This window comes from Pholcus phalangioides, unplaced genomic scaffold (assembly GCF_987345545.1).
Source record: "Pholcus phalangioides strain wild (caught in Gottingen) unplaced genomic scaffold, Ppha-v1.0 ptg000016l_1, whole genome shotgun sequence".
In the NCBI taxonomy this organism is placed as follows: domain Eukaryota; kingdom Metazoa; phylum Arthropoda; class Arachnida; order Araneae; family Pholcidae; genus Pholcus; species Pholcus phalangioides.
This window is the reverse complement of record NW_028301609.1, coordinates 15,902,124-15,924,681: the sequence shown is the minus strand read 5'-3', so window position 1 is coordinate 15,924,681 and position 22,558 is coordinate 15,902,124. Positions and strand designations below refer to the sequence as shown.

Here is a 22,558-nt window from a genome sequence, read left to right as displayed (position 1 = left end):
TGTGATCTTTGTCAAAGATAGTGATCTATTTTTTTACAGATTACCTATCAAATACTTTGATATGCAACTTTGCAACACTAACCTCACTGATCACTAAAATCACAGGCTGAGAGCGATACAAATTATGTTTGGAATTTATAGTGACATATCTACCAACATGAAAGGAGGTCATTATGCCCTGCAAAAATCAAAAGCATTATTTTGTACCTTTTCTTCAAGTAAAAAATTGTTCTGGTGACCAGACAATTCTAGATTATGGTGTTGCAGGGCATTTTTCTCTAATAGGGTTAATAAATGGAATGGCTTCCCCCCCCCCCCCCGGCATAGTAAATTTTAACAGGGTTAAGTATTTTGACAGGACAGTGGCAAAAATGACAAAAACAACAAAAATGGTTTTATGGAAAAACATTTGCTCAATGTGTATTGTAATAGAGATACCGTCAACGCTTATTATATAATGACCCCATGTTATAGCAATCATTCAATATATTTATTTAATGAAACCAATTTTTGAGAGTTAACAATACGTAAAGATGAAAACTTCGTTAGGACTTTAGAATGGAATCTTAAGACTTATTTGGTATGTGCTATTTTTCACAGACAAGGTCACAATTTTATACCTGGAGTTAAGTGCTTAGTTTAAAAAATAATTAGTTTAATAGTATTGCTTGTTGTTGACAATACACCTGGTCTGCACCCAGGTGCGGATCCAGGGTGATGTGTTGGGGGGGGGGGCGATTTTTTACAATGAAGATGTCGATCGGTGAGACCCAACCTTGTGTCCGCAGGTGCTAAACGTACTTAAAATATAAAAACTAATAAAAAATTAATTAAGAATTAAAATTATTTAAAACTTTCAATTAATTTTCATTTAAAAAATTAATTAAACATTAAAATTAATTCTGATTACATTTTAATTGAAAATAAAAATTAATTAAAAATTGAAGGCAGTTAAAAATTAAATCTAAATTAAAATTTATAAAAATTATATTTTTTCAATATGCAACATACTTATTTAAAAACTTGCTTGCAGCAACTGGTGTTACAATTAATGAATAAGCTGTTTTTGATAATAAATTTGAATGTTTGTGCCGACTACCCTCGCAAAAAATACCGTACGAAAAAAAAGTTTGAGGTGCAGACTGAATAATATGTTATATTTATAAACATTGTAAGGAATTCTGATGCACATTACCAGCTAAAAATTTTTTATTAACAGTATCATGAGCAATTGTATAAATAAATAAAAACTTTGCAGATGAAAAAAGAGCAGAATATGAAGAATTGGTATTTTAAAATGTTCCTAGAATACTACTTCTTCCTCCTTCGCTTGATAAAAATTAAAAAGTAAGGCTCGCAGTTAACTGGACAAAACAATGTGCACATATAAAAATTCATCCGAATGTATTCGATAAATGCTTTTTTCCAGCTTTTCAAGTCATAGTAGAGAGATACTTTCCATTTAAATTTAATATTTTTGATCCTTGTGAAAGTATTAAACGTTTCTCTTTGTGGCGTTATGATAACAATTAGGCAAAATAATATGAATAAAATAAGGATCTCGGTCAACCAGAGGAAATGAATTCTAAGCTAACTCGGATACAAGAAACCTCATTTAAGAGAGACGATCCTTGAGCATTTGAAGGAAAAAAAAATTATCTAAAGCCCTGACCATGGCCTCCACATCCTAGAGCGGGGCCCCTAGGCTAAAGCCTCTAGTGGGCCCCTAGACCAGACTTTCACGGGCCCCTTTATAGTTAATTTATAGCTTAAAAAAAAAAAATGATGAGAATCGTCCCCGGCCCTGTCAGCTCAACCCTTGGGAGCATGAACTTTACGCACAACAACAAAGTAGTTATCAAATAAATAGGTAGGCTACTACGCGCACACTGACAGCCCCCTTACCTGTAACGGGTTGCACTGCGCTTGCGAAAAATTCTTGTGACTGCTCAAACTTTAAATGACTTCATGGCTTCAGATAAAAAGCTGAACCTACGCAGCGCAGCTTTTGTCCTCTAATATGTAGAGTCCGTGATAAGGCAGTTTCGGTTTCAGTACAGCACAGGGTAGATGTTTTCCCTGTTCAGATTTTGAATGCCGGTGATGGGATCGGCCAAATGAGCTTTGTTTACATCAGTGATTCCAGGTGAGCCCTCTGTGGTCTGTCTCGTTCCATAGAGAATTCTATCTATTTGCCGGCAGATCCATGTGGGCCCTCAACTGGCTCTACTTGTAATAAATTCATATCTACTCTCTCGTACTAATTCATATCAGCTCAGTACTCCCCACTCGGCACTGGACCCGACCAAAGGGACTTTGTTTCCATCCATGGGGTCCTTCTTGTTTCGCTCAATACCTTGTTTAGTATTTACTCATGATCTGCTTGGCGTATGCACTGAAAAGGTTTGGAACCGCTGCTGGAAACTCAAGCATCCAAAGCCGAGCTACACTCACTCCAGCAACTTCTCGTGTTCACGTATACGCTTCGAGGACTTGGCAATTGGTGTAGAGAACATTAAGCAGTCTTCTTTCAGTTACTCATGTTCTAGACAGTTAATTTTTCTTTCTGTGAGCAATTTTATAGCACACCAAACTTGTATCTTAAAATGAAAATAAGTACTACACACAATAAAACACCCATTTATGACATGTCTGTATTTACAAATAATACCTTTAACTTCCTCATTTATCACTTATAATTTTCAAATACAAATACAAATACAACGCCACAACAGGCAAAATGCCCAACGAGGTGGCTGATAAAAAGATGCCCATAAAAATATGGATGTCATATGTTTCAAAAATACAGCAACCCCATTAAAAATGCAATTAACACAAATTATAAACAATATATACACATGATAAAATATCATACAATGCCCATAAAGAATACTTATGGTTGTCTTATTCTAAGAATGGATAGCTTCTCGATTTACCCCAACATGTTTATCGTATTTCTTTTTAAACGTGTCAATTGTGTTACAATTTACTACCTCCGGGGGTAAGCTATTCCATTTATTAACAACCCTATTAGAGAAAAATTCCCTGCGACACCATAACCTTGCATTGTCCCTCACCAATCGATACTGGTGTCCCCTTGTAAAAGCAGTTGATTGGCGGTGTACTAAAAGTTCATGGTCCATCCTATCCATCCCATTGAAAATTTTGAACACTTCGATCATATCTCCTCGACACCTGCGTTCATCCAATGTAAACATATTCAAAAAATGAAGTCTCTCTTCATAACTCAAGCCCTGTGTGCCAATAAGGACACACGTAGCTCTTCTCTGCACCCCTTCAATCAAGTCTATGTCCCTCTGTAGGTATGGTCTCCAAAACCTTACAGCATACTCCAGTCCAGGACGAACTAAACCTCGAAAAAGCGGAAGAATGACTTTAGGAGAACGCGAAGAGACCTTTTTGAAAATGAGACCAAGCATTCTATTCGCTTTTTTGACAACCGCTGAACAATGTTCAGAAAACTTAAGTCGCTCGTCAATGAGAATTCCCAAATCGGTGACTCTAGTTGCATCCGGGATAGTGACACCATTCAACTCGTAAGATAACCATGGGTTGTTCGAACCAAAATGAGCGACCATGCACTTATCTACGCTAAACGTCATGCCCCATTCATTTGCCCATGCTGCAATCTTGTTTAAGTTGGTCTGGAGCAACTCCCTATCGCTTTCATTCCCGATTACCCCCATTAGCTTCACATCATCTGCGAATTTGCTAGTAATTCCATCGATACCCTGATCGAGTTTATCGATAAAAAGTGAAAAAAGTATGGGGCCAAGGACACTTCCCTGAGGAACTCCACTTGTGACGTCTGTCCAACCAGAGAATTCCCCGTTCACCATAACTCGTTGCGACCTATCTCTTAACCACGATTCTATCCAATTCAGCAAGTTGCCCCCTATTCCAATCTCGTGTAAACGTTTCAAGAGTTTGCCATGTTGGACCCGATCGAATGCCTTCTGGAAATCAAGGTAAACAACGTCGACATTTTTGCTCTTACCCAAAGCCTTAGTCACGTAATCATAGAAGCAAAGGAGGTTAGTTACACATGACTTCCCCTTCCTGAACCCATGAGACTATGAGACTATAAAATTAAAAAAATTACAAATTTCCAGCTTTGTATACCCGATTTATGAAAATATTTTGCGTCTGAAACCCAATTTTTGTCTTCAAATAAAGTTTCCCATCCTACTACGTATAGAGTCAGACTTTCAATAATCCCTCCAGTAATCCGGTGTTTTTAGGCCGGTTTTCTCCGAGCATAGAAGAGGAAAACATAGTGCGCACATGTTTATGAGCAGAAGTTTGTTATTTAAATGGACTTTTTCAATCAATCTGTAGTAATTCTGCGATTTCGTTAACCCAGTACACCCTGGTGTGATATGTGCCAGATTAGCGAGAATCTACTGAACTAATAATTTATATCTCTATTAGTTGTAGAAAAATTGAATTCCATCAGCCTTTTTTTTTTTTGCTGGTAATTTTTCAGTTTTTCCCCTCAATTTCTTTTTTGCAACACTGATTTTAACCATCCTCATGCCCCGTTACTGAAGACTATGTCCTATTTACAGAACTAAATGGGCTATATCTCAGGGCGGCAAGTTCAGAAGGTCGGCAAATTTGAGGATTGAGTGGCCAAGAAAATTAGCAAAATGGGAGAAGGGCGGTGAAATTTTTATAACCATCAAATAAACCCACCTCTTCCCAGACAGCAAGTGACCGTGTCAGTGAGAGACCTAGAGAGTTTGCAAGCACGTGAATGAGCAAAAGCGTGACTTAGAACGGGAGTAACGAATGATCAAATGAGTGACATAGAGTGAGGGACCAGTTCAGTGAGTGGCCTAGAGTCAGCCGTCAGAAGCGAGCGTATACTGGGCCCTCGGAAAAAGTAATTTTTCTGAGCCTCCTACCTGGCAAGACATGTTTACTTTTAAAATTTTAAACCAGAGGCCCCTCTGCATTTGAGGCCTCCGCCCACGGGAAATGCGTTAAGACGGTATTGTCTAGAGCGTGTGTAAGTAACGAAACAATTACCAAAACCAGCGTCAAACATGTGTGACCAAAACAGGGTGCAAACATGTAAATGACTAAAAGGTCCGTCCCACGAGAGTTTGCTAGGGGACGCTGGATAAGATAATTAAAGTTAATAAAAGTCTTTGTCGGACATAAACCGCAAAAATAACAGCCGGCGTGAAGTAAAGGAAGACGCTCGTTCCTCTGCCTTTGTATTGAAAGCCTTAAAAATTGTTGCTTCCCCGAGGCGACCGCAGATCCTGACAAAGACTTTTATTACCTTTAAATTTAATTATCTTATCCAGCGTCCCCTAGCAAACTCTCGTAGGACAGACCTTTAAAAGAGTGACTTTAATACAGGTGTACTTGCAGGAGTGGGGGGGGGGGCTATAACATGGGATGGAAAATTAAGAGATAGAGTAGTCGAGAAAATTAGACTAGAGTGGAAGGGCGGTGAAATTTGAATAGCCTTCAAATCGGCAAAACCATAAATGCGCTTCTGACTGAACATCAAAATTACTCTCAATCTCCTAACCTGAATCTCTGGTTTGGTTTCAAATAAACAACTCATAAAGGATGAAAACTTTAATTTGGAACTACCTTAGCACGAGTTTCAGAGAATTACTAATCAGGAAATATAAAATCTTGGAAACACAAATACACGAAATACTAAATGGTAAATCTTGCTTATTCGAATAGGACGTCACGATAAAATATGAAAATGTTTTTAAATATGAAAATATAGCATTGAAAAGTTATTGAAACAAGTATAGACTGTTTTCGATAACAAGAAATAATTGACGCATATTTCAATAAAATATGTGGGTACTAATTTAATTTGACTGTATAATTAAGAAAAATTTAAGAGTAAAAAAACTTCCTAATGAAATTCTAATATTGCGCGATTAAAAATAATAAATTTCTTATTCAAATTTGTGCAGACTATATGGTTGTCAAAAACCTATTCAAAAACAGTTTTTCACCACAGATACGTTAAATAGCAAAAGCTTACTTTCATGCAAACTGGAATGATTTTCATTAATATTTAATTATGATTATCAAGTGCACAATATTAATTTTCAGATTTTTTGTCTGAAAAGATGGTGGTTAAATTTAATTCCCGCAGAACATCCGACACCACACAATCAATTTTATATAGTGGATTCCACTTATAACGTTCCTCAAGGCCGAAACATGGAAAGAGGAGGTAGATTTGGTGCCCCGGGCGCTGGACCGGAGGAGGGCGGGGGGCGTAAATTTCAACCTTTTACCTGCCCTTTAACATTACAAGGGACACCAAGACGCTGACCACGCATCTGGTTGCGACACTGCTCTTAGAACCTTTTCCCACTTAGTGCGATTCATTTTCGTGGTTCCATCTTCAACTAATGCTCAGACTATAGAGACACTTTAAATGGGAAATATTAATATTTCCCATTTAAAGCGTTTTTCCGCTTAAAACGATTTTATGGCAGTTTTTGGAAAAGCATTATACGCGTGATCCACTTATGTTTAATCCAGGTACTTATTTCAAATTACAAAGGCTTTAATTATTAGATGGGGCCGAGGCCAATATTTTCATAGATATTATAGAGAAGTCATGTGTGTTCAAATGATCACCTGCTGGCGCAGGGCTTTTGAGCTATGTTTTCGGGGGGGGGGGGCGCTTTGCTAAGATTTTTCATACTTTTAGGCCCCACTATAGTGAATTTGTAGAGTGAAAATCAAAAAATGATAAGAATCGTCCTCAGCCCTGTTAGCCTCACCCTGTGGGGGAACCCCTGTTAATGTCATTATCAATGAATCCATAAGCGAAAATGCAGCTTCATTCTCTGGGAAACCCCCAGATGTGCTACAAAAAGTAATAGAATTAATTTTCTTAACATCCATTTATTTAAAAATTTTTGCTTACTGAAAACAGTTTTTTTTCGAAGACATGGCCACTTTTTGATCCACGTCAAGCTTGCGGGTTTCAGGACTGAATTAAAAAAAAAAGAGATAAAGGCTAGAAAACGATGATTCATCTTATTGGATGGCTTGTGCTTTATTGCGCGTTACCAAGAAAACTGAAGGGTGTACATTTTTTTGCCTCTCTACACGAGCCCTTAGGCGCTAGGGGGTATGTTGCAGCGAAAAGCGTGACAGCCGAATCGCATGGAATCCCTGTACAACCTTGGTGGGAATACAATTGACCCTCCTCCGGCTGTGACCTTATTTTTTCGACCTTACCAGCAGAAGAAATCTCAAGGTGGAACTTGGGGAACAAATTTTAGGGAAAGGAACTTTGAGAAAAAAAGGAAATTAAAAAAAATTAAGGATTAATAAAGAAAAAAAGTGAGGTAACTGGAGTTATGTTTGCTTGAAGGCTCTTGGGAGGGACGATCGCCCCTTCACCTATTGTTTAAAGGCTCTTGGGAGGGGCGATCGCCCCTTCACCTATTGTTTAAAGGCTCTTGGGAGGGGCGATCGCCCCTTCACCTATTGTTTAAAGGCTCTTGGGAGGGGCGATCGCCCCTTCACCTATTGCTTAAAGGCTCTTGGGGGGGGGGCGATCGCACCCCCTGGATCCGCCACTGTCTGCACCCCTCAATAAACTTCAACTCAACACTGAAATTTGTTTCCTTGCCTCCAATGGATTGGTCGAGGCATTATCAAAACATTCAAAGCGCTTGACACACAATTATCATTTGCCCAGATTTCAGAGTGCAAATACAGACTTGAACATGGTCTTTTTTACCAGACCTAATTAGTCACAACATGTCAAATTTATGAAGCCCCATAGGAAGGTACCATAGCATTGTAATCAAAGTAAGAAAGAAAAAGAAAGCTAATTAAGATAAAATCTTAAGAACACCTAATATCTCTATGTATTTCTATGGAAAATTGACTTACGTGGTTGTTGCTGGTCTCACACCTATAGCATAACTTCTGGGCAGGGCAGAAACTAGAGAGGGAAAACTGCCTATACTCTGTTCGTTCTAACTTGGGTTCTGATGTAAATAAACCGCTGTACCAATTTTTGATATCACTCCGCATCCTTTATTTCTATTGGTTGTAATTTTACCCGCCCCTTCATTACATGTTTCGAACACGCGGATTCTTTCCTCAAACGTGAGATGGTAAATTCGTTATGAATAAAATTTTCCTGGAAATTTTTTTTCCACTGTTCTCCAAATTTTGTTGAAATAAAAACTGTTGATAACACGAATTAAAATAGAAAGAGGTATATATCTCCCAAAAAAAATTCGATAAGGTATTCTGTCGTTATCATGACACTCCTCAAGAGTTGGGATGACAGGGCTCTAGCCCGGACATTGCCTGTGACAATTCTTGTCATTATTTTATTTTTTTACGCTAAAAGTTTACTATATAGGAGAGCTGTTAAAAGGTTGGCCCGAGGGCCCGCCAAAGATCACAGCCTAGGGGGTCTTGCGGCAGGATGTAGGGCCATGGTCGTTACAAAAGCTTGTGCGAGTTGTTTATTATTTCACGGCAGATAGGGAGAGAAAAATCCTCGGTTTTTCAGAATATTCTCATTTCTTCAGAATTTTATAATTTTATTTCTGAGCTAATTTACGCCGTATGATTTTCCTGGGCCGGATATGCTACCAATTATAACGTGAAACAAATTATGAACAACTTACCGTCGTGTTGCAGCTTTTTATTTTTCTTGCTGGGCTGTGTAATTAAATATTCCATAATTATCCACGGGCTGTAGCAGTTCCAATTTGACGAGAGAGTCATCCACATCATTTCGTTTCTTTACTTCAACCTGTTGTTGATATCCTGTTTTTTGTCAAGACAATTACGGTTTTTTATCCATGTGTAGGTTGCGAGCCATGACCCCAACATCCAGCAGCAGGAGCCCCTGGATTGTGGGATCTTTAATGGGCCCCCAGGCCAGGCTTTCTCATGGGATCTGTAGTGAGGCTAACTGAATCAAATATGACCAGTACTCTTTCCAACCAGATTTCCAAAACTTTACCTTCATGTCTTCGTGATAATCCTCAGACTTTTTTCGGCTCACCACCTTTTACTTACTTCCAACAAGCTGCTAAAGCAGAAGTGCGTGAATTCTTTGGGAATGCGTATATTCACCACGAACGATATGTGACCCACCCACCCCCACCTTTATCCAGCGTGTAGGTGAGAAAAAAATCTTGTTGACAACAACTTTATTTATAGGAGTCCAGAGCAGCTGCAAAGAAATGAATTTTCAAATGGCTCTGCCAAACAAGATAGACACGCATATAACATTTATGTCATCAAGCGATAAAGAAAAAGGCTCTTTTTCTTGCAAGACCTCTTGAAGAAGCGTATACAAGTGTATATCAAATCTGTTTGCGAATAGGAATAATAATAAAATGAAACCCGTTTAAAAAGGGAACGGTAATGTTTGAGTGAGAAAGGCGTATCCTGTCAACACCCACCCTGAAGACATAGCAGCAAAAACGCTTTGACCGATCTTTAAAAAAAAAATTTCGCGTCTTCCAGATAACTTTGAAATAATATGGAATAAATATTTTGTGAAAAAATAAAAATTATGAGGTATTTTATGGTATGAGGGGCAAACGACAAAGGACTATATTTTTGGCGGTGTTGTACAGTAATAAAAGATGAAATGTTCTTCAACGAATCATTCTGGGCATCGCACATGTGCTTTTATTCACATCAGGACCCAAGTTAGAACGAGCAGAGATTAAGCAGCAGTTTCAGGTGGGAACAAAGAACAGTTATAGTTGTGTTGGCAACAAAATAATGTTCGCCCCGGACAGCAAGAATCCTAGTTATGGCGGGAGATCGTGTTTCTGGGTATTACTGTGCTTTGTCTATTTTGGAAAATGTCTACTTTGTACAGAATTTGCTATTTTACTGTAAACACAATTGTGTGAATGATAGGGTATTCAATGTTTTAAATGCTTCTGTAAAAAACAATATGTGCTCATTCCACAACAAAATTAATAAGCATACATATCATTAATATAATTCTTAAACCAGAGTTTGTGTGTTTCAAACAATTTTTTTGTGTTCTATTTTATCTAAAATACTAGATATAAATGGGGAAATATCAATTTTTGATGATAGGGAAAAACTCTTTATTGTCGAGACATCTTTTGCAGTTCACAAACTCAACTGAAAAATTTATTAATTTTTAAAGTGAATTTCAAGTTAAAAACCATCCTATTTCCTTTTTAAAAAAATAAAACACAATATTGTCTCACATGCATAAATGGGAGAAAAATCAGTTTTTGCCAGGACAGTTTTTACCACCTATGGCAAAAACTTGCCAACCCTGAATGCCAACACAATTGATACGTTTAAAAAGAAATATGATAAACATGTTGGGGTAAAATCGAGAAGCTATCCAACCTTAGAATAAGACAACGCAAATACATTTTATGGGCATTGTATAATATTTTATCATGTGTATATATATTGCTAGTTTTTGTAATTGCGTATTTAATTGGGTCGGTTGCTGTATTTTAGAGCATCCTTATTTGTTATGGGCATTTTTTTCTCAGCCACGTCGTTGGGCATTTTGCCTGTTTTGGCCTTGTGTTTGTATTTAGATTTTTTTGACATTTCCAGCACGTCATAGAATTTTAGCTTTTGCCAATAAATGAATGAGTTACTACCAAATGTTCACAACATCTAGAACTAGTTATGAGGTCTCTACTAGTGTTTCATTTAGCTACATGGCATTTGTTAAAAGTGCTGTCTGGTGTCTCACAGGGACAGAGGTCGTTACATGCCTTCCCTTTAGAGCAAAAACCACGAGTAATCAAATACAAACCATTAATTAGTCCATCAATTTTTTCGATTACCATTCGTGATTTGAATGTTATTTTGAATTTTTTTCACAATAAACTCCTCATCCGTGGGGTTAAACTGGGATATATAATTTTCGAGTCCATTGAGACCGTACAAATTGACAAGGAAGCATTGGTCTAAAGTCAAATAAATTAACAGTATAGTGTTATTTTTAAATGCCAAAAACTCACCACATGTCGGTCAATTTCTTGCAATTCTTAGCGGCATCCTCATAATTTTTAGGTACACGGCGCAAACGAGCCATGACTGAAAATTACGTTCACAAAATTGCGCGTCAAATAACTAGGGAAAAAATTATCGCCCCTCACTAATGTACACACAAGTGGCAATAATTAAATTCAGAGAGTTTTAACAATTTACATATCCTTTTATTTCACGGCACATTAAAACACCACAGCGGCACAGGTGCCTGCACGAGACGCCATTTCCTCCAGTATCAACAAAAGGCGGGAACTTGTAAACACCCGGGAAAAAATACAAAAAAAAAAAAACACGCGGTCCGCGGTTTCCCTCGATCACGTGACAACTGATTCCCTATTGCTACGGGAAAAAAAATAAGCGATAGGGAATATTTTAGCTGGGAAGCTTTGACGCTATTTGTCAAAAAAGGCGGGCGGTTCAAAACATGGAGGAATGGGTTCAAAATTAGCATTAGGGACGATTTTTTTTTTTTTTGTTGAACAAAGAATTTTTTAAACTTCTCAAACACGCAGATGGGGGGTTTTTTTTAAAAGGAGGGCAGAAACCGGGGCTTTAAAATTTTTCGTTGTAGCGCCTCCTATCTTTTTTCCCCTTTGTCATGGGCCGCGTGCCAAATGCAGTGGCATCTTAACGCACGGGCCTTCAACAGAAGGGTCTCGTCCTCACCAGACGCGGGGCGTATTAATAATTTCGTCCCCTTTCAGCCACGAATTTTAAATTAGGACTATTCTGTGGGAGTGGGGAATCGGAAATTCAGAATCACGAAAATTCAAAATAAATGCAAGAAATAATTCCAGAAAGTAATAAAAATTGAAGAAAGTTAAAAAAGTAAGATAAATTACATAAATACTTTAGAATCAGAATAGATGAAAGAAATAATTCCAGAAATTAATTAAAACACCAAAAATGATGAAAATGCAGACAATTCCAGAATTATTTCTTTCTATATGAAAATCCAAAATTTATAAAAGGAATTATTTTTAGTGTACGAGATGAAAATCCAGAATTTCTAGAATTATTTTTAGTTTGAGATGAAAATCCAGAATTTATGAAAGGGGCCGTTCAAGTATTACGTCATCATTGATGGTGGGGGTTCCCGATTTGCTGACTTTTGATGACAAGGGGGAGGGGGGTTTGGATGATGCTTACGTCATCAACTACCCTTTATGAAAATATGAAGTATTTTTAATAGCATCTTACTCGGTGCGCCAAAAAACGAGAAAAAAACCTTTCGATAGTTTGTGGGCACTTGAAGTGACATCCCCGTATTGATAAGTGCCCTACAGAGCTACTTTAGTGATCTCTAAATTTTTCGCGGATACAAATGATCTGGAAATCTGTCCGGGCCGCTTAAGTGCTCTGGAACTGTGCCACGCATCACTCAAGTGATCCGTAATTATATGCCGCGGGTAACATGAGTGACGTAGAACCACATTGGGGGTCACTTAAGTGCTCTAAAACTACGTCACATGTCACTCAATGGATCTCTAAATGTGTCACGGATCGCTTCAGTGTTCTGGAACTGTGTCCCGGGTCATTTAAGTGATCTGAAAATGTGCCAAGGGCCGGTTAAATGTTCTGGAATTGTACCACGGGACACTTAGGCGATCTGTAGATGTGCCGTTTAGTTCATTTTTTTTTTACAAAATTAGGTTTGAGGAGGGCAGGGCCGCATCAGATAACCCCCCGCAGCCACGTTTGGTCCGCGGGCCTTTATACGATTTATCATTGTATGGCTTAAAGGGTAGGTCGCAAAGAATTTATTAAAGATAAATTTTACGTTCACAGCCTTCAAATAACATTGAAATTAACAGAAATTGATTATAATAACATATATAACGGTATTTTCTTCCGAAATTTCAATCAAAAACAATTTTTTTTTGCATTAAAAAAATAAATTTTTGAGCGTGGGACGGTCGCTATACCCCCCCCCCCCACCCCGTGTACGTCTCCGATCCCACCAATATGCGTTAGGATTCAGAGGGGCAGAGCTGATGAAATTTTGCTGACAAGGGGGGTAGGAGGTCAAAAATGGCTAAAAATTTGCTTACGTAATACTTAAACGGCCCCAAAGGAATTATTAGTGTAAGTTACCTCCCAAAACGCGGTGACTGGTACCACCGCTCCTATTGCGTGACTCTGCCATGAACTCAAATCCAATTTGGAAAAATGAACTAAGTGAAACATTCCCACATCACTTGAGGGATCCGCGGCATATTTACAGATCAATGAAGTGACCAGCTCTGGCAGCTGGACATCCAGGGCAGCAACAAAAAACAGGTAGATCTGGTGCTTTGGCGATGAACCAGAGGGGGCGCAAATCTCACCTTTTGGCCTGTTTTCACCCTGGAATTTTATCTCTCTTTCAACGTTACGGGGGGGGGGGGGGAGACCGAAAAGCGCACTTGCCCCCCGGCTGACCAAGCCCCCCTTGCGAACATGAATAATTTTCTACTTCCCCCCCCCCCGTTTTCCCATTAGAAGATAGTTATTCAAAAATTGTCTGAAGTATAAATAATTTTTAATTTATGAAAATAATGAAAAAGCAAAAAAAACATAATAGAATACAGTAAAAAAATATAATAAATTATTTTCAATCAATGTAAACTCTGCGCTTGAAGACGGCACAATGTCATCAAGTTACTGTACTGGATGATGAAATTTGTATTATTTCCAAATTAGTTTTTTTTTGTGTGTAAATGATTATGGTTTCATTGAGAAATGTCAGATGTAGCCTCCAAAATACGCATTTTCAAAATGATAAAAATCGCAAAAAGTGGTAGTGTAGTGCGTTCTTATCTGTATAGATGGCGCACCCTCCTCACGCTCCTGGTGATTGTAAAAAAAAGAAAAAATGTCAGTTGGAATTATACCACCGATTTGTATACACGTGTCATCCTTCTCGTTATGTTTCTTTCGTATATTAAATCGTTAAGTTTTCATTACGTTTTATGTCGTCACTACAAGCATCGGATCACTGGTGACCTATAGGACGCATCTGATTTTGGACATTGAAGTTAATTTCTCCATCGTTTAAATTTCGTTTTCGCGCCTTGTGCTTTCCGTTCGTACGCTCTTCAAAGATGAAACTTTTCTAATCTCCTAGTCTTTTGGATATACTATATATTTTTTTTTTCAAGCCAAGCCTACTCGTTTCTACCCAATATAGAGACGTTCCTGGAAATTAAAGGTGAGGAATAAACTTTCTACTCTCGATTTGCCGGTCAAGGTTACTTGCATTTGTCATGGCTCAACCTATTGCATCAGCTGAAGTTTCACGTGTTGCCTTTCGAGCCCCTCCGTTCTGGGAAGCAAATCTAGAGATTTGGTTTCTTCAAATTGAGTCACAATTCAAAACGGCAGGCATAACCGCCGATGAAACTAAATTTCACGCCGTTGTAGGAGCTCTTGATTGCAAAGTTTTGAACTATGTTTCTAATATCGTTCGCAATCCTCCCCAACAGCACATGTACGAGACTCTCAAAACTCGCGTGCTGGAGCAGTTTCAACAATCAGAATCTTCCAAATTGCGAATGTTACTCCAGGAGCTTCAACTAGGCGACAAACGCCCGTCCCAGCTTTTGCACGAAATGCAAACGTTAGCTGAGGGTAAAATGGAAAGTGACATTTTGAGAAATCTCTGGATGCAGAGATTACCTTTGCACTCCCAACAAATATTACAAGCTCCTAGTGAACCGTTAATTGGGTTAGCGAAAATAGCCGACAAAATATGTGAGGTTTCTAATGTGTCATCTAATACTTCAGCTGTGTCTCACACTTCAGAGATTGATGATTTGAAAAACGAAATTGCTTCGCTACGGCAATCGTTTGAAAGGCTTTCGCGATCTCCTAGACCATCTCGCGGTTATCGCAAACGATCTCAATCTCGTAGCCGAAATAAATTCGGCGATGCTTTGAAAAACGGAAGGCTTTGCTGGTACCATGACCAGTTTGGAGAAAAAGCTCATAAATGTATTCCTCCATGTCAGTTTCAGGAAAACTAGTGGGCTCGTCTGTTTCGGCGACAGCTGACGAAAGCCTTCTCCATAGTCGCCTATTTGTCATCGACGTTAATACGGGTTTCCGATTTCTAATTGACACTGGCGCATCAATCAGTTGTTTTCCGAAACGCCTGACTAACTTGACAAAACCTCATAAACTCTCACTGTATGCTGCAAATGGATCCGAAATCCAAACGTTTGGCAACAAAAATCTAGTTCTGAATCTTGGACTAAGGAGGGACTTTCCTTTCGTTTTCACTGTGGCAGATGTTTCACATCCCATTATTGGAGCCGACTGTTTGGAAAGATTTGGTTTGCTTATAGATGTTAAAAATTCTCGTTTGATCGATAACGAAACATCGCTATCAGTGAATGGTTTAGAATCCCAAAACGGCTCTTTTGGTTTAACGCCGATCTCTGGTGATTCTCCATACCACCGCATATTAGCCAAATTTCCTCAGCTTACCAGCTCAGTTCTAAATGCAGTTCCAAAGAAACACTCTGTCATGCACTTCATCGAAACTACGGGACCACCGGTTTTCGCAAAAGCTAGAAGATTGTCTTCTGAAAAACTTGCAGCTGTTAAAAAACAATTCAATGAACTGTTGCAACAAGGTATAATTCGGCCCTCAAAAAGCCCTTGGTCAAGTCCCATCCATCTTGTACCCAAAAAAAGCAACGAATGGAGAATTTGTGGGGACTTCCGCGGACTCAATGCAATAACCATCCCAGATAGATACCCGCTTCCAAATATACAGGATTTTTCCATCAACTTGAGTGGTAAAAAGATTTTTTCAAAAATCGATTTAATAAAAGCATATCACCAAATACCAATCAATCCTAAACACATTCCCAAAACCGCCATAATTACGCCCATTGGGCTATACGAATATGTTTATATGTGCTTCGGGCTGAAAAATGCAGCTCAAACGTTTCAGCGTTTTATTGACGAAGCATTTCGTGACTTAGATTGTTGTTACGCATATCTCGATGATTTGTTAATCGCTTCCATTGACGAAAAATCTCATGAAGCTGACTTAAAACGTGTTTTTCAAAGACTAAATGACTTTGGTATCGTGATCAATCCATCTAAATGTGTATTCGGTCAACGTCAAATTAATTTTCTGGGTTTTCTTGTTTCTCCCGATGGGATTGCACCTTTACCAGATCGAGTACAAACATTGCTCGATTATCCATTGCCATCAACAGTGACTGAATTGAAGCGTTTTTTGGCAATTGTAAATTTCTATCACAGATTCCTTAAAGATGCCGCCAGGGTGCAAGCTCCTTTGCATGAATTAGCAAAAAGCAAGATAAAAAAAGATAAAACTGAAATAGTTTGGTCTGAGGAGGCCAAATCTGCTTTTTTGTCATGCAAGCAATCAATTGCCAACGCCGCACTTCTGGCCCATCCTGTTCCGAATGCAAAATTGTTTTTGACTGCCGATGCTTCCGACACTTCATTGGGTGCAGTCCTTCAACAGCAAATAGGAAACAAAACCCAACCATTGTCATTTTTTTCACGCAAGCTCAGTTCGACTGAAAAAAAGTACAGTACATATGACAGAAAGCTCTTAGCAATATATTCAGCTGTTAAGCATTTCAAGCACATTTTGGAGGGACGCAACTTCATAATTTTCAGTGATCATCGTCCTCTCACGTATGCCTTCAAACAACGTAACGATAAATGTTCTCCCCGGCAACTTAGACATCTTGAATATATTAGTCAGTTTTCGACAGATTTACGATATTTGCCCGGGGATAGTAACGTCATAGCTGATGCTTTCTCAAGAATTTGTGAAATCCACACTCCTTGTACAATCGATTATGCAGAATTGGCACGGGCGCAGGCAGATGATGATGAATTGCATACCTTGCTTCAAAGTGAAACTGGGCTTCAGCTAAAACGCTTCGATATCTCCGGTGTTAATATCTACTGCGATGTGTCTACTGACGATATACGCCCGTATGTACCCGTTTCAATGCGACGTCTAGCGTTCGACTCTGTGCATAATCTGTCCCATCCTGGAATAAAAGCCACTCTAGGTATGGTACGCAAACGATTTATTTGGAAATCGATTGCGAGAGACTGCAAAGATTGGTGTCGTACTTGCATCGCTTGCCAGAAGTCGAAGGTTATCAAACATACCAAGTCTCCTTTAGGCTCTTTCCAGGTTCCTGATTCTCGTTTTGCACACGTTCATCTGGACATTGTCGGACCCTTGCCTTCCTCTAAAGGATACACGTATCTCTTGACATGCGTTGATCGGTACACACGGTGGCCCGAAGCGGTACCAATGTCTAACCAAACCGCTGAAACTACAGCTGAGACATTCTTTTCTACCTGGGTGTGTCGGTTTGGCGTTCCTGAAAAGTTGACCACAGATCAAGGTCGTCAGTTTGAGAGTGATCTATTTCGCTCTCTTGCACGGCTGTGCGGCATCGAAAAATCCCGCACCACTGCCTACAATCCAAAGTGTAACGGCCAGGTTGAGAGATTCCACCGCGATCTCAAAGCCTCTCTGATGTGTGTCCTCAAAGGTAACGAGCACTGGACAGAGGTTCTACCTACAGTCCTGTTGGGGTTACGTTCCAGCATCAAAGAAGACCTCCAAGTATCAACCGCTGAGTTGGTATACGGCACAGCCCTACGCCTTCCTGGTGAACTCTTCCGGCACTCGGATGAGCGAGACATCCTACCTCGATATGACTTCTTGCAGAGACTGAGAGACCATTTCTCCCGTGTGAGACCAGTACCAACCTCTCATCACAATTCGTCTAAGCCCTTCGTCTCGACAGACTTGCTAACTTCTCCATCAGTATTCGTCCGACAAGACTGTGTACGCAAACCTCTACAACAACCATACACCGGACCATTTGAAGTTATTTCAAGAACTGATAAGTATTTTATGTTGAACATTAATGGCAATCATAAAAATGTATCCATAGATCGCCTTAAGCCATGTTTTATGTTGAATAATAATTTATGTGACACGTTCAAAAATCAGTATATTTCCAGGTCTGGCCGAAGAGTGCGATTTTGTATTGACCCTTCGAAATTAGCTATATGATTCGTAATTATGTATGGTATATATATATATTGCAATTTTTTTTATTATTTGTATGATTATTATTCAAATTTTCTTCTCTTAAATGTTTCGTCTTCGACTGGAGGGGGAGTGCTGTAGTGCGTTCTTATCTGTATAGATGGCGCACCCTCCTCACGCTCCTGGTGATTGTAAAAAAAAGAAAAAATGTCAGTTGGAATTATACCACCGATTTGTATACACGTGTCATCCTTCTCGTTATGTTTCTTTCGTATATTAAATCGTTAAGTTTTCATTACGTTTTATGTCGTCACTACAAGCATCGGATCAGTAGAAAGCAGTTTTATTAATTTTATTCTCTTCATGTGGATAAAAGTAGTAATGAGGGAGTAGCCACATAAATGAATCACAATTGAAAAGTTCAACCTTTCACATCATTTTCAACAATAATACATGTATCAAGGATATAGGTTCATGTTGTAGCCCTACTATGAATTTAAAAAAATGAGCTAAAATACGTGTGAAAACTTTTTAAATATTTGTTTGAACCATTCATTCCAGAGAAATCATGTACGCAGCGACAAAGTTGTTCATGTGAACATAATAATGATTCATTATCAGGATTTCAAGCCCATTGCAAAATATAAATCAGATTTTCAAATAAGAAAATTGTCAGTTTGTTGACTTCAATTTCCATACGGTGAAAATCTGATATTTCGTTGGATGACAAGCTGCCTTCAAGTGGCTTTTTGATTAATAATGTGATCGCTCTCTCGCAAGCGGAGGAAGCAACGTGCGAGTTGGCTTAAACACAGCACAATATTTCACATTACAGTCCGTACTATATTTAATATACAGGGCGCATAGGTAAAGGGGCGTATGGCATTTTACTGGCAAACCATAGAGGCATACTTCCAGTTGGAAAAAGTACCCGAATAATATGTAGTACTCAGATATTTGATTCATGTTGCCAGGGGTTACATAGTTATTAAAATAAAAATGTTAACTCTTTTTGCGGTCTCCAACAAAAAAATTCAACGTTTCTAAGTACAATATTCACTGAGATATTCCAAAAAAGTTGAAAAAAAAAACCAGAACTAAATACGGGGAAACCATTTTATCCGTTGCTGTTTTTTTCCCCCAAATTTCCTCAATTTTTCGAATTCGCATATCTTGGTGAATATTGCACTCAGAAACGTGAAATTATTTTAGTTGGCATCGGGAAAGACACAGCAACAACGTCTTAATTGGGTTCTTTGGCACATGGGGACGGTATAAAAAGTTTTTTTTTTTACTTTATAACTATACAACCCCTTACAACATGAATAGCATATGAGTTGGATACTTTTTCTAGTTGGGTATGTCTCTAAGACTAACGGCCCGCCAGTAAAGTGCCATACACCCTGTTACCCATGAACCTGCATATGCACGTAAAAAAATAGTTTGGGACAAAATAAAGTTGACTCCTGTATTAACAAATACCGTTATAACGGGAAAAAATATTGTTTTAACGAAAACTTTTCTAATCCCCGGCTAAGTTTACATAGGAACAATATAAAAATCTGGAATTCCTTTGTAACGAAATTTTGTTATTACAAAGTCTCCGGTATCTTGGAGTTCATTATAATGGGGTTTGACTGTATTCCCCCCCAAAAAAATCTGACATTTTTGCAGTAAAGTAATTCAACTTCTGCAATTTGATCTGAAAACAGTCCTTTTTATAATGATTATGTCCTTTTTACTTTTATAAATTTAGGAAGGAAACAGAAGGAAGAAAGGGTGGGGAGAAAAAAAGAAAAATGACCAAGAGCGGCTCGGTTGTGCGTAAATGCCTCGAAATTCCACTTGTGCGCAAGGGGATTTGCGTCTCACTCAGTTTTATGACAAAATTTCACATTTATGAGACATTTGACTACGGTTACGATTAACCTCTCCATATATCGCTTTCAATATTAAAATATTTCATATACACGAAGAACAATTTAAATTATTTGACATTTTCATTCAAACACTCCAAATCTTTGGCATTTAGACATCATTTCCAACTATCAAATCCAAGCAGTTTTTGCAGATTGTGAAAATGCGGCACAAAATTGGTTTTGCATGCGTATTATCAACACTAAAAACCATAAATTTTAGGTTGACAGATACAAAGAGATGAATTCAGCCGGTTACTGACATTTCAAAGTGAAGACTTACGTGAGAAGTTATTGCACTTTTCTGAGAAATCAGCAGATGCAGTGAGTCTCAAATAAACTGATTCAAATTGCTTTAAATGTGGTCATACGCCCTTTAAGAATTTTTTTTCTAATGTCCACAACATTGTTCTTGCAGGATAGAAAAATTGCATTGAAATTATTTAGGATGTGTGTTGCAGGCCAGTAGTAGGCGCCTATCGACATTTCATACTGATGAATGTCTGACCAACTTGTAAAAATTGAGATTATATATATTATACATCAACAAGGCTATGACCACAGTGTCAAGGGACGCTGTTTAGAGCGCATGGACGATAGTGTTCATCTTCAGATGGAATCAAGAACTTTCGGAAGATTATGATGTAGATTTTATAGTTGATTTTTTTCCCTCCGTATAATGATTCGCCCATTGACGAACATTGATTATGTGTGAATTTATACGTGCAAACTATATGTAATATTTTTATATATTATCCTGAAGATATCTAATAAAATTACCAGACATACCCATCCTCCGGGAACGCTTCGATATCTCAATGAGATGGGAAGCGGGGTGTGTTTGGTCTTCAAAGGTCAGTAGTAGGCCAGTTAATTAATAAGAAGCATTGCAGTATTGATTAAAAAATTTTAAAGGTGTAGTGTCAATCTTAGACGAAGTCCTTATCTGCTTGGATTGCATATAGACACCAATCAGCAAACCAAATGACGTTAAGATTGTCTTAAATATGTTAAAAATTACGTTTTTCCTGTTAAATTGAAAGGAATGGCATATGAACACTTGCGATTAAAACAACAGTAATTTTATGCAATTATAGTTTCTTAAGTTATAGAGCAATGTAGTTTTAAAAAATTAAATTCCGTGTGTATTTTTTCTCATGTATGATTGGAGTTCTCTTGGAGTTCGTTATAACTGAATTTGACTTTTTGTTTTCAGCAAAGGCAATGAACTAGCACCCCCCTCGAAATTCATAAAAAAAATACCCCAGAGCAATCATTCTTTATGCGATTTTTATAAATATATTCCCCATCAGACCACTACTGAAGATAGCTTTGTGCTAAACTAGATGGCTATCCGTCTGTAATTGCATGAAAACAGTGGGTTTTCTTTTTACAAGCTTTCATTTTTCACTCATCGACTTCTTGGATTGCATTTACTACCAGCACTCAAAAGAATGTCAATGAATGGTCAACAAATCTTTGTCTGTTTTCTTTATGGCAGCCCTCTTTGAATGAAAAGTCTTCGAACACACACAATTTTCTGTCTTTACAGTTACTCCATTTTGCTTAAACCTCTTCTAATAGTTTGTGTCAGGGCTTACTGTCATCCCCAAGTCGTAAAACCACCGAGATCACATGAACAACTTATTTTATTTTCTTCCTCATGTTAATGTTACTTGAATAGGGGAAAATTTGCGAAAAATATATGCTATATATATGCTATTCTATGCATTTTGTTTGCAATTAAATTTCAGTCAGAGTGACTAAAAAAATTTAATTTCATAAACTTCTTTGTGGCCCCCGTATCAGTAGCCGTGGCTCCCCTTTTGCGAGATTTTCATCCGTGGCCCCCCTGGAATATCCTAGGGCCCAACTGAGGCCATATGGCCCCCGGTTGAGAACCACTGCCCTAAATGACAGACAGCACCCTTCCTCCCCTCTTTACAAATGTTTGCGAGTTGTAGTACAACTATAAACAAATTATTCCCCCACTTGTATAACAGTGTTTTCTGCATTTAAAAAAAGGACAAGTCACCACACTTGAAAAAAAAGTGAATGAAAAATACCGGAATCACTCTTTCTCCCCTAAAGTGGGAGTGTTGCTTTGGACCCTTGTCCAGCTGTGCACATTTTCATTGGGCACTGATCTTTATTCTTGAGGATTGCTAAAAAAAACAGGATATTGTTATATCAGGGCTATATAATGTATAGCTTCTGAAAGGCTATGCTTTCTTCCAGATCTTATTTTTTTTCATGTCATCAGTTCTATTCCCTAAATTCCCTAAACAGGGTAATAAAATGGAAGAGGGACTTTTAGGCTTTAGGCTCATTGTATAGTTTTCTCAGTATTAGGATTTTATAGTAGGCGCAAGGTTTATAGAATATATTACTTATTATTATAATAATATAAGTAATTTATTTTATTATTTTAGGTTATTTGTACAGTTTTTAGAACTTGAAGCCTCCTCCCTGTCTGCCTCCCATGTATCTTTATTTCCTCTTATTTCTTTGTTAGACGATTGTTGGGACT

The 22,558-nt window shown here is 38.2% G+C and overlaps 1 protein-coding gene across 4 annotated transcripts in view; it reads right to left on the bottom strand.

The window, feature by feature from the left end:
* Positions 1 to 22,558, bottom strand: part of Acf (ATP-dependent chromatin assembly factor large subunit) — a 177,806-nt gene that overhangs the window by 129,453 nt on the left and 25,795 nt on the right. For 2 of the 4 annotated variants that reach the window (XM_089245721.1, XM_089245723.1), the window contains exon 1: positions 11,034 to 11,366. The exons of the other annotated variants lie outside the window; for them this stretch is intronic. In XM_089245721.1, the coding sequence (XP_089101847.1) occupies positions 11,034 to 11,107 (74 nt within the window). In that variant the 5' untranslated portion in view covers positions 11,108 to 11,366. Of the gene's footprint in view, positions 1 to 11,033; positions 11,367 to 22,558 lie in introns of those variants that run through there. 4 annotated transcript variants of the gene reach the window in all.